The 17,402-nt window shown below is 54.2% G+C and overlaps 2 protein-coding genes across 2 annotated transcripts; one reads left to right on the forward strand and one right to left on the reverse strand.

The window, feature by feature from the left end:
- Window positions 1–6,490: 6,490 nt before the first annotated feature.
- Window positions 6,491–7,248, reverse strand: LOC126993803 (histone H3). The gene has a single exon (XM_050852959.1). It carries the CDS (start codon window positions 6,954–6,956, stop codon window positions 6,546–6,548), a length of 411 nt encoding a protein of 136 aa, XP_050708916.1. The 5' UTR covers window positions 6,957–7,248; the 3' UTR covers window positions 6,491–6,545.
- An 8,865-nt stretch (window positions 7,249–16,113) lies between these two features.
- On the forward strand, window positions 16,114–16,746 carry LOC126993796 (histone H3-like). The gene has a single exon (XM_050852954.1). The coding sequence runs from the start codon at window positions 16,134–16,136 to the stop codon at window positions 16,689–16,691; it is 558 nt and encodes a 185-aa protein (XP_050708911.1). The 5' UTR covers window positions 16,114–16,133; the 3' UTR covers window positions 16,692–16,746.
- Window positions 16,747–17,402: the final 656 nt, after the last annotated feature.

The following is a 17,402-nucleotide window of genomic DNA, read 5'->3' on the forward strand; positions in this document are numbered from 1 at the left end:
TCCCTACTCGTGCACCCGCCAGTTGAAATAAGTTAAGAGAGAAATCAAAGCCCCCCAATCAATGGATATGAGATTATGAAGCAGAAGGATATGTGGGAAAGGCAACAAGCCAGTGATCCTCCTCCCCCCCTGCCCGCCCCAGTGTCTGTCTAAACTCTCTCCCGGAACCTCGGACCTCAATGCTAATCACCCGTTTCTAGGTTATAGAACGAGCAACGTAAAAGGCCGCCAACTGCTCCACCTGACTAACAATAGAACTCTCCGACACATCGGCCCACACTTCCCCACCTTCGTCTCCCACAATGTTGCCTCCACCCCCGACATCATCTTAACCAACACCAGAACATACCACAATACTCATATTGCTCAAGGACCTATAACCACAAGCGACCACTTCCCCATAATTTTAACAATATCTGCACAACCCATTCTCACCCCATGCCCACCCAGACTAAATTTCAAACAAGCAGACTGGGCTGGCCTCAAAGCTGACATCGATAGCAAACTCCCCAACCCCGAGGCTGCTATAGCAACCACCACAGCAGCCATTGATCACACTATCAACGACTGGTACACAAAGATACAATCCTCCCTCGCAACACACATTCCCACAACACGTTTCAAGACAGTGCCTCACACCAACTTTAGTCACCGCACCAACACACTAAAAATACAATTCACAGCAATAAATAGAGAGGCCACAGCAAACGGCTGGACCCTGCAACTGTACAGGCACTACAGACACATCAAGACGAGCCTCCAAAACTCCCTGACAGAAGACAGCAAAAGATGTTGGTCAAACCTTGTCTCAGAAACGGCCTCCCTTCACAATGATCCCTCAGTTTTCTGGAGGAAAATAAAAAATCTCATGGGCAACGACACCGTCAAACCCTCCTACTTAAAAAAGCCAGATGGGGAAAAGATACACACCCAGGAAGAAAAGGAGGCTGCGTTCAGGGATATATGGGAGGAAGTCTTCACGGATAACGATGCAGCAGCCGGTGACGCAGTACAACGAGAGTTAGTTGAGAACTTCATGCAGAACAACGCACAGAGAACGAGGCCCCAGGAACACCAAGATCAAGAAACCGAGGAAACCTTCCTGGATCGCCCAATAACCACTGACGAAATAAAAACCATCATTAAGACATTAAAGAACACAAGTCCGGGAATCAGTGGCATCAACAAAAACATAATAAAACACCTCCCCAACAGTGCACTCACTTGCCTCACTACAGCCCTCAACACCTCCCTCAAAATAGGCTATTTTCCACAGAAATTCAAAGAGGCTACACTAACTCTCATTCCAAAGTCTGAAAAATCCCCATTTCACGTAACAAACTACAGACCCATCTCTCTATTAGAAGTACCAGGCAAAATATACGAAAAAATCCTGAACCATAGGCTCCGACTACACTTAGAAGACAACGCCCTGCACTACCCCTTACAGTTCGGCTTCAGGCAAAGTAGGGGAACAACACACGCTCTCGCACTAGCGACGGAGACGATAGCACAATACAAAGCCGACAAGGGGCAATGCCACGTAGCCATGAGAGACATCACAAAAGCATTTGACAAGGTCTGGCATCTAGGTTTAAAGTACAAAATCCTTCACCTCGATCTCCCTGTCACTCTGGAAAGACTACTTTGTAGCTTTCTAGATGGCAGGAAGGCGAGAATAAGAGTTGGAAATTACCTAGGCGCCAACTTTGCCCTAAGCTGTGGTGTCCCTCAAGGCAGTGTGTTATCACCGACGCTCTTCTCGATTTACACAAGAGATATTCCACCCTCTCGTCGGCACCAACATAACGTACGCCGACGACGTAACACAGATCTTTGGTTACCAAGGCCCGTCGGTGAATATGGCCCAAAGAGCAGCAGTCCGGGGGATCGAGGCCATCTCCACATATGAATATAAATGGAAAATACAAACCAACCCCACCAAATTCAAGATCCTTCGCCTCGGTGCAAGAAAACACGAGGACATTATCACAACAGCAGGCAGAAACAGGACTGCGGATAGCGGAAAGATCTTGGGACTGACTATCTCGAAAAGAGGATACTGCGACCACGTCAGCCAGCGCAGAGCCATTGCTGCAAACAACTTAAAGAAATTATATAGATTTTCGGAAATGCCCATTAAAACAAAAACACATCTAGTCAAGACTTTAATACTCCCCGTCCTTGACTACCCTCCCATCCCCACACATGCTCTCAGCCAAAAACAACATAGTAAACTTCAAGTAATCCAAAACAGGGCTCTTAGATTTGCCACAGGCCAGAGACACCCATACACACTAAACACCGAGGAAATACACCAAGCCACTAAGACTTTACCCCTCAATATTAGAATCCACCAAAAAGCAGAAAAAATTTGGCAACGACTTGCCACTCTCGAAATTCCAACAATAGCGACAATACAAAATAACCAAGAAAATATTACAAGATACCACGCTACCTTCCCCAGCAGTCTACAAGCACTGCAGAATCAACCACTCCCACAATTTCACTGAACTGCCTTACGCAACAATAGCTAGCTTCTCGCAACATATTCACAATGACCCAATACACACATCAACAAAAAAACTACCACAATGAAAACCACTTATAATAAAGACACGAACTACATCCAATAAACTCCTAATCACCCGCATGCAACGGTGGCCGCCCACCGATCTGTCTACTTCTACTGTCCTTCCCTCCCCCTTTACCTTCCTCTAACCCCTTCTTCCTTTCACCCCCTCTCCTAAAAAAAAAAAAAAAAAAAAAGCCCAACACTCACTCCACTGTTGAGCTACCCACCTGAACCATGACTGGCCGCGGCAAGGGAGGCAAGGGACTCGGAAAGGGAGGCGCCAAGCGTCACCGCAAGGTTCTTCGGGACAACATCCAGGGCATCACCAAGCCGGCCATCCGTCGTCTGGCGCGCCGTGGCGGTGTGAAGCGCATCTCCGGGCTCATCTACGAAGAGACCCGTGGTGTGCTCAAGGTGTTCCTGGAGAACGTCATCAGGGATGCCGTCACCTACACTGAGCACGCCAAGCGCAAGACCGTCACCGCCATGGACGTGGTGTACGCCCTCAAACGCCAGGGCCGCACCCTGTACGGCTTCGGTGGTTAATGCCGCTGCCTGAGCGAGCCCGACCTAACCCACCCACCCCGGACCTCTTTGAGGTCCACATTCTTATTCACTAAGAGAATAGTAGCACACATTTTACTTCAGTTATATTTCCTTTTTTTCTTTCTTTCTTTCTTTCTTTCTTTCTTTCTGTTTCCTCCCTCCCTCCCTCCCCCCTGCCTAATGATGGTTCACACCTCCGCCCACTGCTCCCCATCCACCTCATTTGACACTAGTTTGTTTGTTTCCTCAATCCCATCTTTTCCCTCCCTCCCTCCCTCCCTCCTGCCTAATGATGGTTCACACCTCCGCCCACTGCTCCCCATCCACCTCATTTGCCACTAGGAAGCTCCAATTTGTTTGTTTCAGTTCTTACAGAAACATCATTTTGCCATAATTTCCCCTGTCCCTGTCAATTCTTTGTAAAATCAGTAACAGGATATTTATGAAAAGAGAGAGAGAGAGAGAGAGAGAGAGAGAGAGAGAGAGAGAGAGAGAGAGAGAGAGAGAGAGAGAGAAAACTATATTGGAAAATATATAGACAAAACAAAGCGACGTCTGGACGGGAAGAGGAAAAGAAAGAGAGGAAGAATGACATAGAAAGGTTAAGAAAGAAAGAGAAAGAAAAAAAGGAGGAGAAAAAGAGAAAGAAAGCAATAATGAGAAAGACGGCAAATATATAGACAGAGAGAAAGAAGCCTCCCCTTCTTGATCCACTCCTTCTATTGTCTCTTGGAATGTGCAGGAGTGTATAGGAAAGCAAGGGTAGGGTTAGAGGGTGAGGGACAGGCTCAGAGCGACCTTTGAAAGGGAAAGGCTGAGGAAGTGGGAATCTCCCTCTCCCTCTCCCTCCTCCTCCTCCTCCTCCTCCTCCTCCTTTTTTTTTTTTTTTTTTTTTGTGTGTGTGTGTGTGTGTGTGTGTGTGTGTGTGTGTGTGTGTGTGTGTGTGTGTGTTCTTCTAATTCTAATTCTAATTCTTATTCTTACTAGCTAGCGCAAGACTAATGTATCGCAGTGTCTGTGCTGGCTGGCTGGCCCTGGTGGTTTTGCACTTAGTTTAGCTTACCCTCCCAAACGTTTTCTTCTTCTCCTCAGGGTCTACCTCGCCACCTAGCACCTGTGTGTGAGGCCGGATGTTTAGGTTGGGTTAAACTATACCGTGTAAAGGTGAAGGTGAAGGTACAAACCGATGCATGCTTTCTCGGGTGAGGCAGGGGATCATACATGACGTCAGTGAGTGACTGACTGATTCATTTTACTCATTCCGGACCTACTCCACAGGCCACAGCGGGTCGGAGCCCACCCAGCTACTACCTACCTACCTACCTACCTACCTACTTCATCTCGGCGGGGGCAGCGCCGCATCTGATCTGCACGACGGCCATCATCGTCTCAACGACCTACCTCCCGGCTCTGTTTTGCGTTTTTTTTTATTTGTTATGTTATGTCTTGTGGGTTAATTGTTGTTGTTATCGTCGTTGTCAGCAGAGGAGTCCCTTACCTGCCGTGAAGAAAACAAACTAAGTGTGGGAAGCCTGCCAGACGTGGGGGTTGTTAATTGTTGTCATGACTGAGGGTCTTCTTCCTAGTAATATCAGCAGGAATTGACCTAGGAATGTCACTATGTAGTTGAGGGTGTGTGTCCAGAAGTCTCTTTTTGGAAAAGGGTGTGGCTCCCAAGGGGAGCCGGATTAAACGGTACTGTTGTCGTCCCTGAAAGGCCGAGGGCGATTACTTCTTCTCGGTCTTCTTGGGCAGGAGCACCGCCTGGATGTTAGGCAGCACACCTCCCTGGGCAATGGTGACGCCGGAGAGGAGCTTGTTCAGCTCCTCGTCGTTGCGGATGGCCAGCTGCAGGTGGCGGGGGATGATGCGGGTCTTCTTGTTGTCGCGGGCCGCGTTGCCGGCCAGCTCGAGCACCTCGGCGGCCAGGTACTCCATGACGGCCGCCAGGTACACGGGGGCGCCGGCGCCCACGCGCTCGGCGTAGTTGCCCTTCCTCAGGAGACGGTGGATCCTGCCCACGGGGAACTGCAGGCCGGCACGGCTGGAGCGGGACTTTGACTTCCCCTTCACCTTTCCTCCCTTGCCGCGTCCAGACATGTCGACAGTGAGTGGTGGGGGCGTGGACTTGCGCTTCTGCTGTGGGCTCGGAGAGCGAATACCTGCTTTCGCGGCTTTTTCGCCCTATATATAGTGCAGCGCAGGATCGGAGGGCGGGGACGGCCCGGCGAGCCTGCCAATGGGAGCGCGTGCTGCCTCGCGTCCCCGCGATCCCGATCGAGCGGCGCCGCCATAAAGGGGGGAATCCGGGCGCGGCCCGGCAACATTCGCTCGCCGTCTGGGAACGAAGAAGCAGACATGCCCCCCAAAGCATCAGGAAAGGCCGCCAAGAAGGCCGGCAAGGCCCAGAAGGCCATCGCCAAGGGTGACAAGAAGAAGAAGCGCAGGAGGAAGGAGAGCTACTCGATCTACATCTACAAGGTGCTCAAGCAGGTCCACCCCGACACCGGCGTCTCCTCCAAGGCCATGTCCATCATGAACTCCTTCGTGAACGACATCTTCGAGCGCATCGCCGCCGAGGCCTCTCGCCTGGCCCATTACAACAAGCGCTCCACCATCACCAGTCGGGAGATCCAGACGGCCGTCCGTCTCCTCCTGCCCGGTGAGCTGGCCAAGCACGCCGTGTCCGAAGGCACCAAGGCCGTCACCAAGTACACCTCCTCCAAATAAGCAACCCACCAACTTGCTTGCACTGGAAAAGAACCGGCTCCATCGGAGCCACAAACTATTTCCCGAAAGAGAACGAAGACGGTTAGTCCCTCCCGCGCTCTCTCTCTCTCTCTCTCTCTCTCTCTCTCTCTCTCTCTCTCTCTCTCTCTCTCTCTCTCTCTCTCTCTCTCTCTCTCTCTCTCTCTCTCTCTCTTACTCACTCACTCACTGAGCTGACCCACCAAGGGATGCATGGCATCGATAAGCGGACCGAGTCCCGCCAGTGCTCGCCAAACCGCGACCAAGGCTTGAAATCGCCAATGCTTCTCTCGGTCGTTTGTGGTTAGGTGCAGGGGATCGCGATGAGCGATATATGCGTATACATAGCAGCCGTCATCAGTAGTTAGTGATTCCGCCCCTCCGTTTATATTTATTTACTTGTTCTGGTAATTCCTGTCTTCCTGCCTGCATGTAGTCCCCACATATTCCCTACTCGTGCACCCGCCAGTTGAAATAAGTTAAGAGAGAAATCAAAGCCCCCCCAATCAATGGATATGAGATTATGAAGCAGAAGGATATGTGGGAAAGGCAACAAGCCAGTGATCCTCCTCCCCCCCTGCCCGCCCCAGTGTCTGTCTAAATTCTCTCCCGGAAAGTGACTTTGGCCCTGAAAAGGGCCTAGATATAGTGTGAGCAGATTGTAGTACTCAGACGCTTAGGCACGCTCGCCGCGAATGCGACGGGCCAGCTGGATGTCCTTTGGCATGATGGTGACACGCTTGGCGTGGATGGCGCAGAGGTTGGTGTCCTCGAAGAGACCGACGAGGTAGGCCTCGGAGGCTTCCTGCAGAGCCATGACGGCAGAGGACTGGAAGCGGAGATCGGTCTTGAAATCCTGGGCGATCTCGCGCACCAGACGCTGGAAGGGCAGCTTCCTGATGAGGAGCTCGGTGCTCTTCTGGTAGCGGCGGATCTCACGGAGGGCCACGGTCCCGGGCCTGTAGCGGTGAGGCTTCTTGACTCCTCCGGTGGCCGGGGCCGACTTGCGAGCGGCCTTGGTGGCCAGCTGCTTGCGGGGCGCCTTGCCACCGGTGGATTTCCTGGCAGTCTGCTTGGTACGGGCCATGGCTACGGACGAACAGAACAGTTGAGTCTTCCCAGCTGTTTCTGGTTTTTATAGTTTTGGCGGCCGGGGGAGGAGCGGTGGTCCGCCGCGTCCTGCGCGTGCGCCGCCTCCTAGTCCCGCGCTTGCCCGCCCCCGTCAGGCAGTGCATCTATCTAGCCCTATTGGAGGAATTTAGGGGTCTCTTGGAGCTGTCTGCATATGCTAGAGCCTAGTACCGTGTGGAGGCTCACCCAACGTCACTGGGCCGTCCGGAAGTAGACGGCAGGAGCCAGCCTATCGCCCAAAGACCCACCACCGCAGCCTCTGGCTCTGCATATATAGAGCGAACGCAGACAGCAGTGAACAAAAAGCAAAAGCAAAAAAAACAAAAAAAAAAAAAAAAAAAAAAAGTTCCGGCGCAGACAGCAGTGAGTGCAGACCCTCTCTCCTCACTGCTGCTCTCCCTGACTTGCCCCTGCAGACGGCCCGGTTGAGCTCTCAGCTCCCGCCTCTGCTATGGCGGCAAGAAGGAAGCGGCCCACGGAGTCTGCTCCTGACGACGGGGACGGATGGACCCGCGTGCAGAGCAAGCGGGCCCGAAGGAGGACGCTTCACGAGGACGGCGGGGAGGACCGATCGAGCGGACCCCTGCCGGAGTGGAGGCTGGTGTCTTCGGACTTCAGCACCCACTACCAGGCCATTCGGTGGATGGAGGACGAGCGGAAGCTGCGACTCCGGGTGACGGTCTCCCGCGCGGGGGACTTCCTCATCCGTGCGTGGGACTGGGACCACGCCACCACCCTGGACGAGATTGCTGCTGGACGGACCCGCGGCATCACCCTGGAGAAAAAGGAGGCGGCGGTGAAGGGTGTCCTGCTTGGATACCCAACCCACCTCCCATTGGACCCGGTGTTGGCGCACCCCTGCGTTGCAGCTGCAGTGAGGTGCCACTACAACGCCGGCCACGGACGACGCCTGCCCACCCGGAGCGTGCAGCTGACGCTGCGGGGACGTGTCCCCGCCTCGCTGGACCTCGGATGCTGGGGACGCTTTACCTGCCGCCGCTACGTGCCGGAGCCTGTGCGCTGTTACAAGTGCCAGGCTTTCGGCCACAGGCAGCGGCAGTGTACCAGGACGAAGGAGCTGTGCGGCGTGTGCAGCGGGGACCACGCTACGAGGGACTGCGTTCGCCGCCTTAGGGAAGGCGTGGCGCGCCCGGTGGCTGTGTGCCCCAACTGCAGTTCAGGTCACCATGCCTGGAACCGCAGGTGCCCCGCTCGACTCCGCAGAATCCCGGGAGCCAAGCTGCAGAGGACGACGTCTTCGGCGGACCCGGCAGCAGCGCGGCCAAGGCAGCCGCCCACGGAGGAGAGGACGCCACCCCACGGTGAAGGACGAAAGAGGAGGCACCGCAGACGGAAGAGGAGGACGGGACCCACGGAACTGAGCGTCCCGACACCAAAGTCTCCCGCTAGGGAGATGGAGGTGGACCCACCACGGCCGACGAGAACGGAGACGGCTGCGGCGACCGCCGAGGTGACACCCCCAGTAGTGTCCCCAGATGTACCCGCGCCGAAGAAGACAAAGAGGACCAGGGACCAGACACTCGAGACGGTGGACGCGCCGGCGACTGCAGTGGAGCCAGCACCCCGCGAGGCCCCCGGCAGCTGCCAGGCGACCCAGACCCCACGGACCTACAATTTCAGTGAGGGCGAGTTGGTGGATCTCCTGATCCGCTACGAGCACCTCACTGAACAAGAGGAGGAGGCTAGGTTCGAGAGGATCCCGCACGAGACAGCCCTCCCCTTAGTGAGGAGGACACTCCGTGAAGGGAAGCCGCTCCCAGCCTCCATCCGCACGGCCCGCCCACTGGGTAACCCCCCACGTCACTTCGACCACAGGCAGGAGGTTGAGTGGGCGACTTACGAGGAGGAAGACGTCTCGGAGGACGAGGTCGACGTCGGAGACGTGGACGACGACCTCTTCCTCAACGCAGACAGAGACCTCACCGACGCTGAGCTCGAAAGCTACTACGCCGGTGACCACTGAATAAAAAGACATTTCATCCATGTGTAATCTTGTCCAATTGTAACTAGTGCCAACTATGTATCGTACATCGGGCAGGCTGCTTGTTTAGAGCCTGCTTTGGTAACCGCTTATTTTTGTAATTTTCATGTTTATTTTTATTTTTGTATCTTATGTAATAGTTATCAATAAACTATTAAAGCAAAACAGCAGTGAGTGCAGACCCTCTCTCCTCACTGCTGCTCTCCCTGACTTGCCCCTGCAGACGGCCCGGTTGAGCTTTCAGCTCCCGCCTCTGCTATGGCGGCAAGACGGAAGCGGCCCACGGAGTCTGCTCCTGACGACGGGGACGGATGGACCCGCGTGCAGAGCAAGCGGGCCCGAAGGAGGACGCTTCACGAGGACGGCGGGGAGGACCGATCGAGCGGACCCCTGCCGGAGTGGAGGCTGGTGTCTTCGGACTTCAGCACCCACTACCAGGCCATCCGGTGGATGGAGGACGAGCGGAAGCTGCGACTCCGGGTGACGGTCTCCCGCGCGGGGGACTTCCTCATCCGTGCGTGGGACTGGGACCACGCCACCACCCTGGACGAGATTGCTGCAGGACGGACTCGCGGCATCACCCTGGAGAAAAAGGAGGCGGCGGTGAAGGGTGTCCTGCTTGGATACCCTACCCACCTCCCATTGGACCCGGTGTTGGCGCACCCCTGCGTTGCAGCTGCAGTGAGGTGCCACTACAACGCCGGCCACGGACGACGCCTGCCCACCCGGAGCGTGCAGCTGACGCTGCGGGGACGTGTCCCCGCCTCGCTGGACCTCGGATGCTGGGGACGTTTTACCTGCCGCCGCTATGTGCCGGAGCCTGTGCGCTGTTACAAGTGCCAGGCCTTCGGCCACAGGCAGCGGCAGTGTACCAGGACGGAGGAGCTGTGCGGCGTGTGCAGCAGGGACCACGCCACGAGGGACTGCGTTCGCCGCCTTCGGGAAGGTGTGGCGCGCCCAGTGGCTGTGTGCCCCAACTGCAGTTCCGGGCACCATGCCTGGAACCGCAGGTGCCCCGCTCGGCTCTGCAGAATCCCGGGTGCCAAGCTGCGGAGGACGACGTCTTCGGCGGACCCGGCAGCAGCGCGGCCTATGCAGCCGCCCACGGAGGAGAGGACGACACCCCACGGAGAAGGACGGAAGAGGAGGCGCCGCAGACGGAGGAGGAAGCCGGGACCCACGGAGCAGAGCGTCCCGACACCAAAGTCTCCCGCTAGGGAGATGGAGGTGGACCCACCACGTCTGACGGAGACGGCAGCGGTGACCGCTGAGGTGACACCCCCAGCTGTGTCCCCGGAGGTACCCGCCAGCAAGAAGAAAAAGAGGACCAGGGACCAGACACCTGAGACGAGGGACGCGCCGACGACTACGGAGGAGCCAGCACCCCGCGAGGCCCCCGGTAGCTGCCAGGCGACCCAGACCCCACGGATCTACACCTTCAGTGAGGGCGAGCTGGTGGATCTTCTGATCCGCTACGAGCACCTCACTGAGCAAGAAGAGGAGGCCAGGTTCGAGAGGATCCCGCACGAGACAGCCCTCCCCCTAGTGAGGAGGACACTCCGTGAAGGGAAGCCGCTCCCTGCCTCCATCTGCACGGCCCGCCCACTGGGTAACCCCCCACGCCACTTCGATCATAAGCAGGAGGTTGAGTGGGCGACGTATGAGGAAGAAGACGTCTCGGAGGATGAGGTCGACGTCGGAGGCGTGGACGAAGACCTCTTCCTGAATGCAGACAGGGACCTCACCGACGAGGAGCTTGCAAGCTACTACGCCGGTGACATGTGATTAAAAAGACATTTCCCCCACGTGTAATTTTTGATAGATTTGTACCATGTGTAGTATATGTACAGTACATCGGGCAGGCTGCTTGTTTAGAGCCTGCTTTGGTAACTGATTATTTTTGTAATTTTTCATGTTTATTTTTCTGTATGTCTTATGTAAAGGTTACCAATAAACTATTAAAGCAAAGCAAAAAATGGCAGCCCAACACTCACTCCACTGTTGAGCTACCCACCTGAACCATGACTGGCCGCGGCAAGGGAGGCAAGGGACTCGGAAAGGGAGGCGCCAAGCGTCACCGCAAGGTTCTTCGGGACAACATCCAGGGCATCACCAAGCCGGCCATCCGTCGCCTGGCGCGCCGTGGCGGTGTGAAGCGCATCTCCGGGCTCATCTACGAAGAGACCCGTGGTGTGCTCAAGGTGTTCCTGGAGAACGTCATCAGGGATGCCGTCACCTACACTGAGCACAGCTTGCAACAAACAAACGAGCTAGCTCCCTAATTAGCTTTTTTGCTAGTTAGCTAGCTAGTTAGTTAGTTAGTTAGTTAGTTAGTTAGTTAGTTAGTTAGTTAGTTAGTTAGTTAGCTTGTTTCTTTGTTTGTTTGTTTGTTTGTTTGTTTGTTTGTTTGTATGTTTGCTATTTAGCTTGTTATTTTGTTTGTTTGGTAGCTAGCTACCTTGTTTGTTTGTTTGTTAGTTAGTTAGTTAGTTAGTTAGTTAGTTAGTTAGTTAGTTAGTTAGTTAGTTAGTTAGTTAGTTTGTTTGTTTGTTTGTTTGTTTGTTTGTTTGTTTGTTTGTTTGTTTTTGTTTGTTTGCTAGTTAGCTTGTTATTTTGTTTGTTTGCTAGCTAGCTACCTTGTTTGTTTGTTTGTTTGTTAGTTAGTTAGTTAGTTAGTTAGTTAGTTAGTTAGTTAGTTAGTTAGTTAGTTAGTTAGTTAGTTAGTTAGTTAGTTAGTTAGTTAGTTAGTTAGTTAGTTTGTTAGTTAGTTAGTTAGTTAGTTAGTTAGTTAGTTAGTTAGTTAGTTAGTTAGTTAGTTAGTTAGTTAGTTAGTTAGTTAGTTAGTTAGTTAGTTAGTTTGTTTGTTTGTTTGTTTGTTTGTTTGTTTTTGTTTGTTTGCTAGTTAGCTTGTTATTTTGTTTGTTTGCTAGCTAGCTACCTTGTTTGTTTGTTTGTTTGTTAGTTAGTTAGTTAGTTAGTTAGTTAGTTAGTTAGTTAGTTAGTTAGTTAGTTAGTTAGTTAGTTAGTTAGTTAGTTTGTTTGTTTGCTAGTTAGCTTGTTATTTTGTTTGTTTGCTAGCTAGCTACCTTGTTTGTTTGTTTGTTTGTTTGTTTGCTAGCTAGCAACCTTGTTTGTTTGTTTGTTTGTTAGTTAGTTAGTTTGTTTGTTTGTTTGTTTGTTTGTTTGTTTGTTTGTTTGTTTGTTTGCTAGCTAGCTTGTTTGCTTGCTTGCTAGCTAGCTAGCTAGCTAGCTAGCTAGTGAGTTTGTTTGTTTGTTTGTTTGTTTGTTTGTTTGTTTGTTTTTGTTTGTTTGTTTGTTTGTTTGTTTGTTTGTTTGTTTGTTTGTTTGTTTGTTTGTTAGTTAGTTAGTTAGTTAGTTAGTTTGTTTGTTTGTTTGTTGGTTGGTTTGTTTGCTAGCTAGCTAGCTTGTTTGATTGCTTGCTAGCTAGCTAGTGAGTTTGTTTGTTTGTTTGTTTGCTAGCTAGCTAGTTTGTCTTTTAGTTTGTTAGCTAGCTAGTTTTGTGTTTGTCTGTTAGCTAGCCCGTTCGCTTTAATTGGCAGGCAGGCAGGCAGGCAGGCAGGCAGGCAGGCAGGCAGGCAGGCAGGCAGGCAGGCAGGCAGGCACACCTATTTACATGCCGGCACACCTACTTTCATAGAAACGTATTTGCAGCTTTTTAGTCATCCACCTGTCTACTGTTGGGCATGTAGACGCTTGCCCAGGGTTCCGGCGGGCTACTCGGTGGCGGGGCTGGTTCAACGTATCTGAAAAAGCGGGTCCAGTAAGAGAGGGCGCAACGTTATGATGAGGACGACAACGAGAAACAAGAAGAAGAAGAAGAAGAAGAAGAAGAAGAAGAAGAAGAAGAAGAAGAAGAAGAAGAAGAAGAAGAAGAAGGAGGAGGAGGAGGAGGAGGGGGAGGGGGAGGAGGGAGGAGGGAGAGGGAGATTCCCACTTCCTCAGCCTTTCCCTTTCAAGTTCGTTCTGAGCCTGTCCCTCACCCTCTAACCCTACCCTTGCTTTCCTATACACTCCTGCACACTCCAAGAGACAATAGAAGGAGTGGATCAAGAAGGGGAGGCTTCTTTCTCTCTGTCTATATATTTGCCGTCTTTCTCATTATTGCTTTCTTTCTCTTTTTCTCCTCCTTTTTTTCTTTCTTAACCTTTCTATGTCATTCTTCCTCTCTTTCTTTTCCTGTTCCCGTCCAGACGTCGCTTTGTTTTGTCTATGTATTTTCCAATATAGTTTTCTCTCTCTCTCTCTCTCTCTCTCTCTCTCTCTCTCTCTCTCTCTCTCTCTCTCTCTCTCTCTCTCTCTCTCTCTCTCTCTCTCTCTCTCTTTTCATAAATATCCTGTTACTGATTTTACAAAGAATTGACAGGGACAGGGGAAATTATGGCAAAATGATGTTTCCGTAAGAACTGAAACAAACAAATTGGAGCTTACTAGTGGCAAATGAGGTGGATGGGGAGCAGTGGGCGGAGGTGTGAACCATCATTAGGCAGGAGGGAGGGAGGGAAAAAGATGGGATTGAGGAAACAAACAAACTAGTGTCAAATGAGGTGGATGGGGAGCAGTGGGCGGAGGTGTGAACCATCATTAGGCAGGGAGGGAGGGAGGAGGGAGGAAGAACGAAAGAAAGAAAGAAAGAAAATATAACTGAAGTAAAAAGTGTGCTACTATTCTCTTAGTGAATAAGAATGTGGACCTCAAAGAGGTCCGGGGTGGGTGGGTTAGGTCGGGCTCGCTCAGGCAGCGGCATTAACCACCGAAGCCGTACAGGGTGCGGCCCTGGCGTTTGAGGGCGTACACCACGTCCATGGCGGTGACGGTCTTGCGCTTGGCGTGCTCAGTGTAGGTGACGGCATCCCTGATGACGTTCTCCAGGAACACCTTGAGCACACCACGGGTCTCTTCGTAGATGAGCCCGGAGATGCGCTTCACACCGCCACGGCGCGCCAGACGACGGATGGCCGGCTTGGTGATGCCCTGGATGTTGTCCCGAAGAACCTTGCGGTGACGCTTGGCGCCTCCCTTTCCGAGTCCCTTGCCTCCCTTGCCGCGGCCAGTCATGGTTCAGGTGGGTAGCTCAACAGTGGAGTGAGTGTTGGGTTGTTGCTTTTGCTTTAATAGTTTATTGATAACTTTTACATAAGATACAAAAATAAAAATAAACATGAAAATTACAAAAATAAGCGGTTACCAAAGCAGGCTCTAAACAAGCAGCCTGCCCGATGTACGATACATAGTTGGCACTAGTTACAATTGGACAAGATTACACATGGATGAAATGTCTTTTTATTCAGTGGTCACCGGCGTAGTAGCTTTCGAGCTCAGCGTCGGTGAGGTCTCTGTCTGCGTTGAGGAAGAAGTCGTCGTCCACGTCTCCGACGTCGACCTCTTCCTCCGAGACGTCTTCCTCCTCGTAAGTCGCCCACTCAACCTCCTGCCTGTGGTCGAAGTGACGTGGGGGGTTACCCAGTGGGCGGGCCGTGCGGATGGAGGCTGGGAGCGGCTTCCCTTCACGGAGTGTCCTCCTCACTAAGGGGAGGGCTGTCTCGTGCGGGATCCTCTCGAACCTAGCCTCCTCCTCTTGTTCAGTGAGGTGCTCGTAGCGGATCAGGAGATCCACCAACTCGCCCTCACTGAAATTGTAGGTCCGTGGGGTCTGGGTCGCCTGGCAGCTGCCGGGGGCCTCGCGGGGTGCTGGCTCCACTGCAGTCGCCGGCGCGTCCACCGTCTCGAGTGTCTGGTCCCTGGTCCTCTTTGTCTTCTTCGGCGCGGGTACATCTGGGGACACTACTGGGGGTGTCACCTCGGCGGTCGCCGCAGCCGTCTCCGTTCTCGTCGGCCGTGGTGGGTCCACCTCCATCTCCCTAGCGGGAGACTTTGGTGTCGGGACGCTCAGTTCCGTGGGTCCCGTCCTCCTCTTCCGTCTGCGGCGCCTCCTCTTTCGTCCTTCACCGTGGGGTGGCGTCCTCTCCTCCGTGGGCGGCTGCCTTGGCCGCGCTGCTGCCGGGTCCGCCGAAGACGTCGTCCTCTGCAGCTTGGCTCCCGGGATTCTGCGGAGTCGAGCGGGGCACCTGCGGTTCCAGGCATGGTGACCTGAACTGCAGTTGGGGCACACAGCCACCGGGCGCGCCACGCCTTCCCTAAGGCGGCGAACGCAGTCCCTCGTAGCGTGGTCCCCGCTGCACACGCCGCACAGCTCCTTCGTCCTGGTACACTGCCGCTGCCTGTGGCCGAAAGCCTGGCACTTGTAACAGCGCACAGGCTCCGGCACGTAGCGGCGGCAGGTAAAGCGTCCCCAGCATCCGAGGTCCAGCGAGGCGGGGACACGTCCCCGCAGCGTCAGCTGCACGCTCCGGGTGGGCAGGCGTCGTCCGTGGCCGGCGTTGTAGTGGCACCTCACTGCAGCTGCAACGCAGGGGTGCGCCAACACCGGGTCCAATGGGAGGTGGGTTGGGTATCCAAGCAGGACACCCTTCACCGCCGCCTCCTTTTTCTCCAGGGTGATGCCGCGGGTCCGTCCAGCAGCAATCTCGTCCAGGGTGGTGGCGTGGTCCCAGTCCCACGCACGGATGAGGAAGTCCCCCGCGCGGGAGACCGTCACCCGGAGTCGCAGCTTCCGCTCGTCCTCCATCCACCGAATGGCCTGGTAGTGGGTGCTGAAGTCCGAAGACACCAGCCTCCACTCCGGCAGGGGTCCGCTCGATCGGTCCTCCCCGCCGTCCTCGTGAAGCGTCCTCCTTCGGGCCCGCTTGCTCTGCACGCGGGTCCATCCGTCCCCGTCGTCAGGAGCGGACTCCGTGGGCCGCTTCCTCCTTGCCGCCATAGCAGAGGCGGGAGCTGATAGCTCAACCGGGCCGTCTGCAGGGGCAAGTCAGGGAGAGCAGCAGTGAGGAGAGAGGGTCTGCACTCACTGCTGTCTGCGCCGGAACTGGTTGCAGCGTTCGCTCTATATATGCAGAGCCAGAGGCGGCGGTGGTGGGTCTTTGGGCGATAGGCTGGCTCCTGCCGTCTACTTCCGGACGGCCCAGTGACGTTGGGTGAGCCTCCACACTGTACTAGGCTCTAGCATATGCAGACAGCTCAAAGACCCTAAATTCCTCCAATAGGGCTAGATAGATGCACTGCCTGACGGGGGCGGGCAAGCGCGGGACTAGGAGGCGGCGCACGCGCAGGGCGCGGCGGACCACCGCTCCTCCCCCGGCCGCCAAAACTATAAAAACCAGAAACGGCTGGCAGACTCAACTGTTCTGTTCGTCCGTAGCCATGGCCCGTACCAAGCAGACTGCCAGGAAATCCACCGGTGGCAAGGCGCCCCGCAAGCAGCTGGCCACCAAGGCCGCTCGCAAGTCGGCCCCGGCCACCGGAGGAGTCAATAAGCCTCACCGCTACAGGCCCGGGACCGTGGCCCTCCGTGAGATCCGCCGCTACCAGAAGAGCACCGAGCTCCTCATCAGGAAGCTGCCCTTCCAGCGTCTGGTGCGCGAGATCGCCCAGGATTTCAAGACCGATCTCCGCTTCCAGTCCTCTGCCGTCATGGCTCTGCAGGAAGCCTCCGAGGCCTACCTCGTCGGTCTCTTCGAGGACACCAACCTCTGCGCCATCCACGCCAAGCGTGTCACCATCATGCCAAAGGACATCCAGCTGGCCCGTCGCATTCGCGGCGAGCGTGCCTAAGCGTCTGAGTACTACAATCTGCTCACACTATATCTAGGCCCTTTTCAGGGCCAAAGTCACTTTCCGGGATAGTTTAGACAAACACTGGGGCGGGAGGGGGGGCAGGAGGATCACTGGCTTGTTGCCTTTCCCACATATCCTTCTGCTTCATAATCTCATATCAATTGATTGGGGGGCTTTGATTTCTCTCTTAACTTATTTCAACTGGCGGGTGCACGAGTAGGGAATATGTGGGGACTACATGCAGGCAGGAAGACAGGAATTACCAGAACAAGTAAATAAATATAAGCGGAGGGGCGGAATCACTAACTACTGATGACGGCTGCTATGTAGGCATATATCGCTCATCGTGATCCCCTGCAGCTAACAACAAACGACCGAGAGAAGCATTGGCGATTTCAAGCTTTGGTCGCGGTTTGGCGAGCACTGGCGGGACTCGGTCCGCTTATTGATGCCATGCATCCCTTGGTGGGTCAGCTCAGGGCGTGAGTGGGTGAGCGAGCGAGAGAGAGAGAGAGGGGGACTAACCGTCTTCGTTCTCTTTCGGGAAATAGTTTGTGGCTCCGATGGAGCCGGTTCTTTTACAGTGCAAGCAAGTTGGTGGGTTGCTTATTTGGAGGAGGTGTACTTGGTGACGGCCTTGGTGCCTTCGGACACGGCGTGCTTGGCCAGCTCACCGGGCAGGAGGAGACGGACGGCCGTCTGGATCTC

This window comes from Eriocheir sinensis, unplaced genomic scaffold (assembly GCF_024679095.1).
Source record: "Eriocheir sinensis breed Jianghai 21 unplaced genomic scaffold, ASM2467909v1 Scaffold678, whole genome shotgun sequence".
NCBI classification, from domain to species: Eukaryota; Metazoa; Arthropoda; class Malacostraca; order Decapoda; family Varunidae; genus Eriocheir; species Eriocheir sinensis.

Bases quoted from the DNA above. Each gene is read 5' to 3' on its own strand.
- LOC126993803 (XM_050852959.1), bottom strand. From the start codon at position 6,956: ATGGCCCGTACCAAGCAGACTGCCAGGAAATCCACCGGTGGCAAGGCG.
- LOC126993796 (XM_050852954.1), top strand. From the start codon at position 16,134: ATGCACTGCCTGACGGGGGCGGGCAAGCGCGGGACTAGGAGGCGGCGC.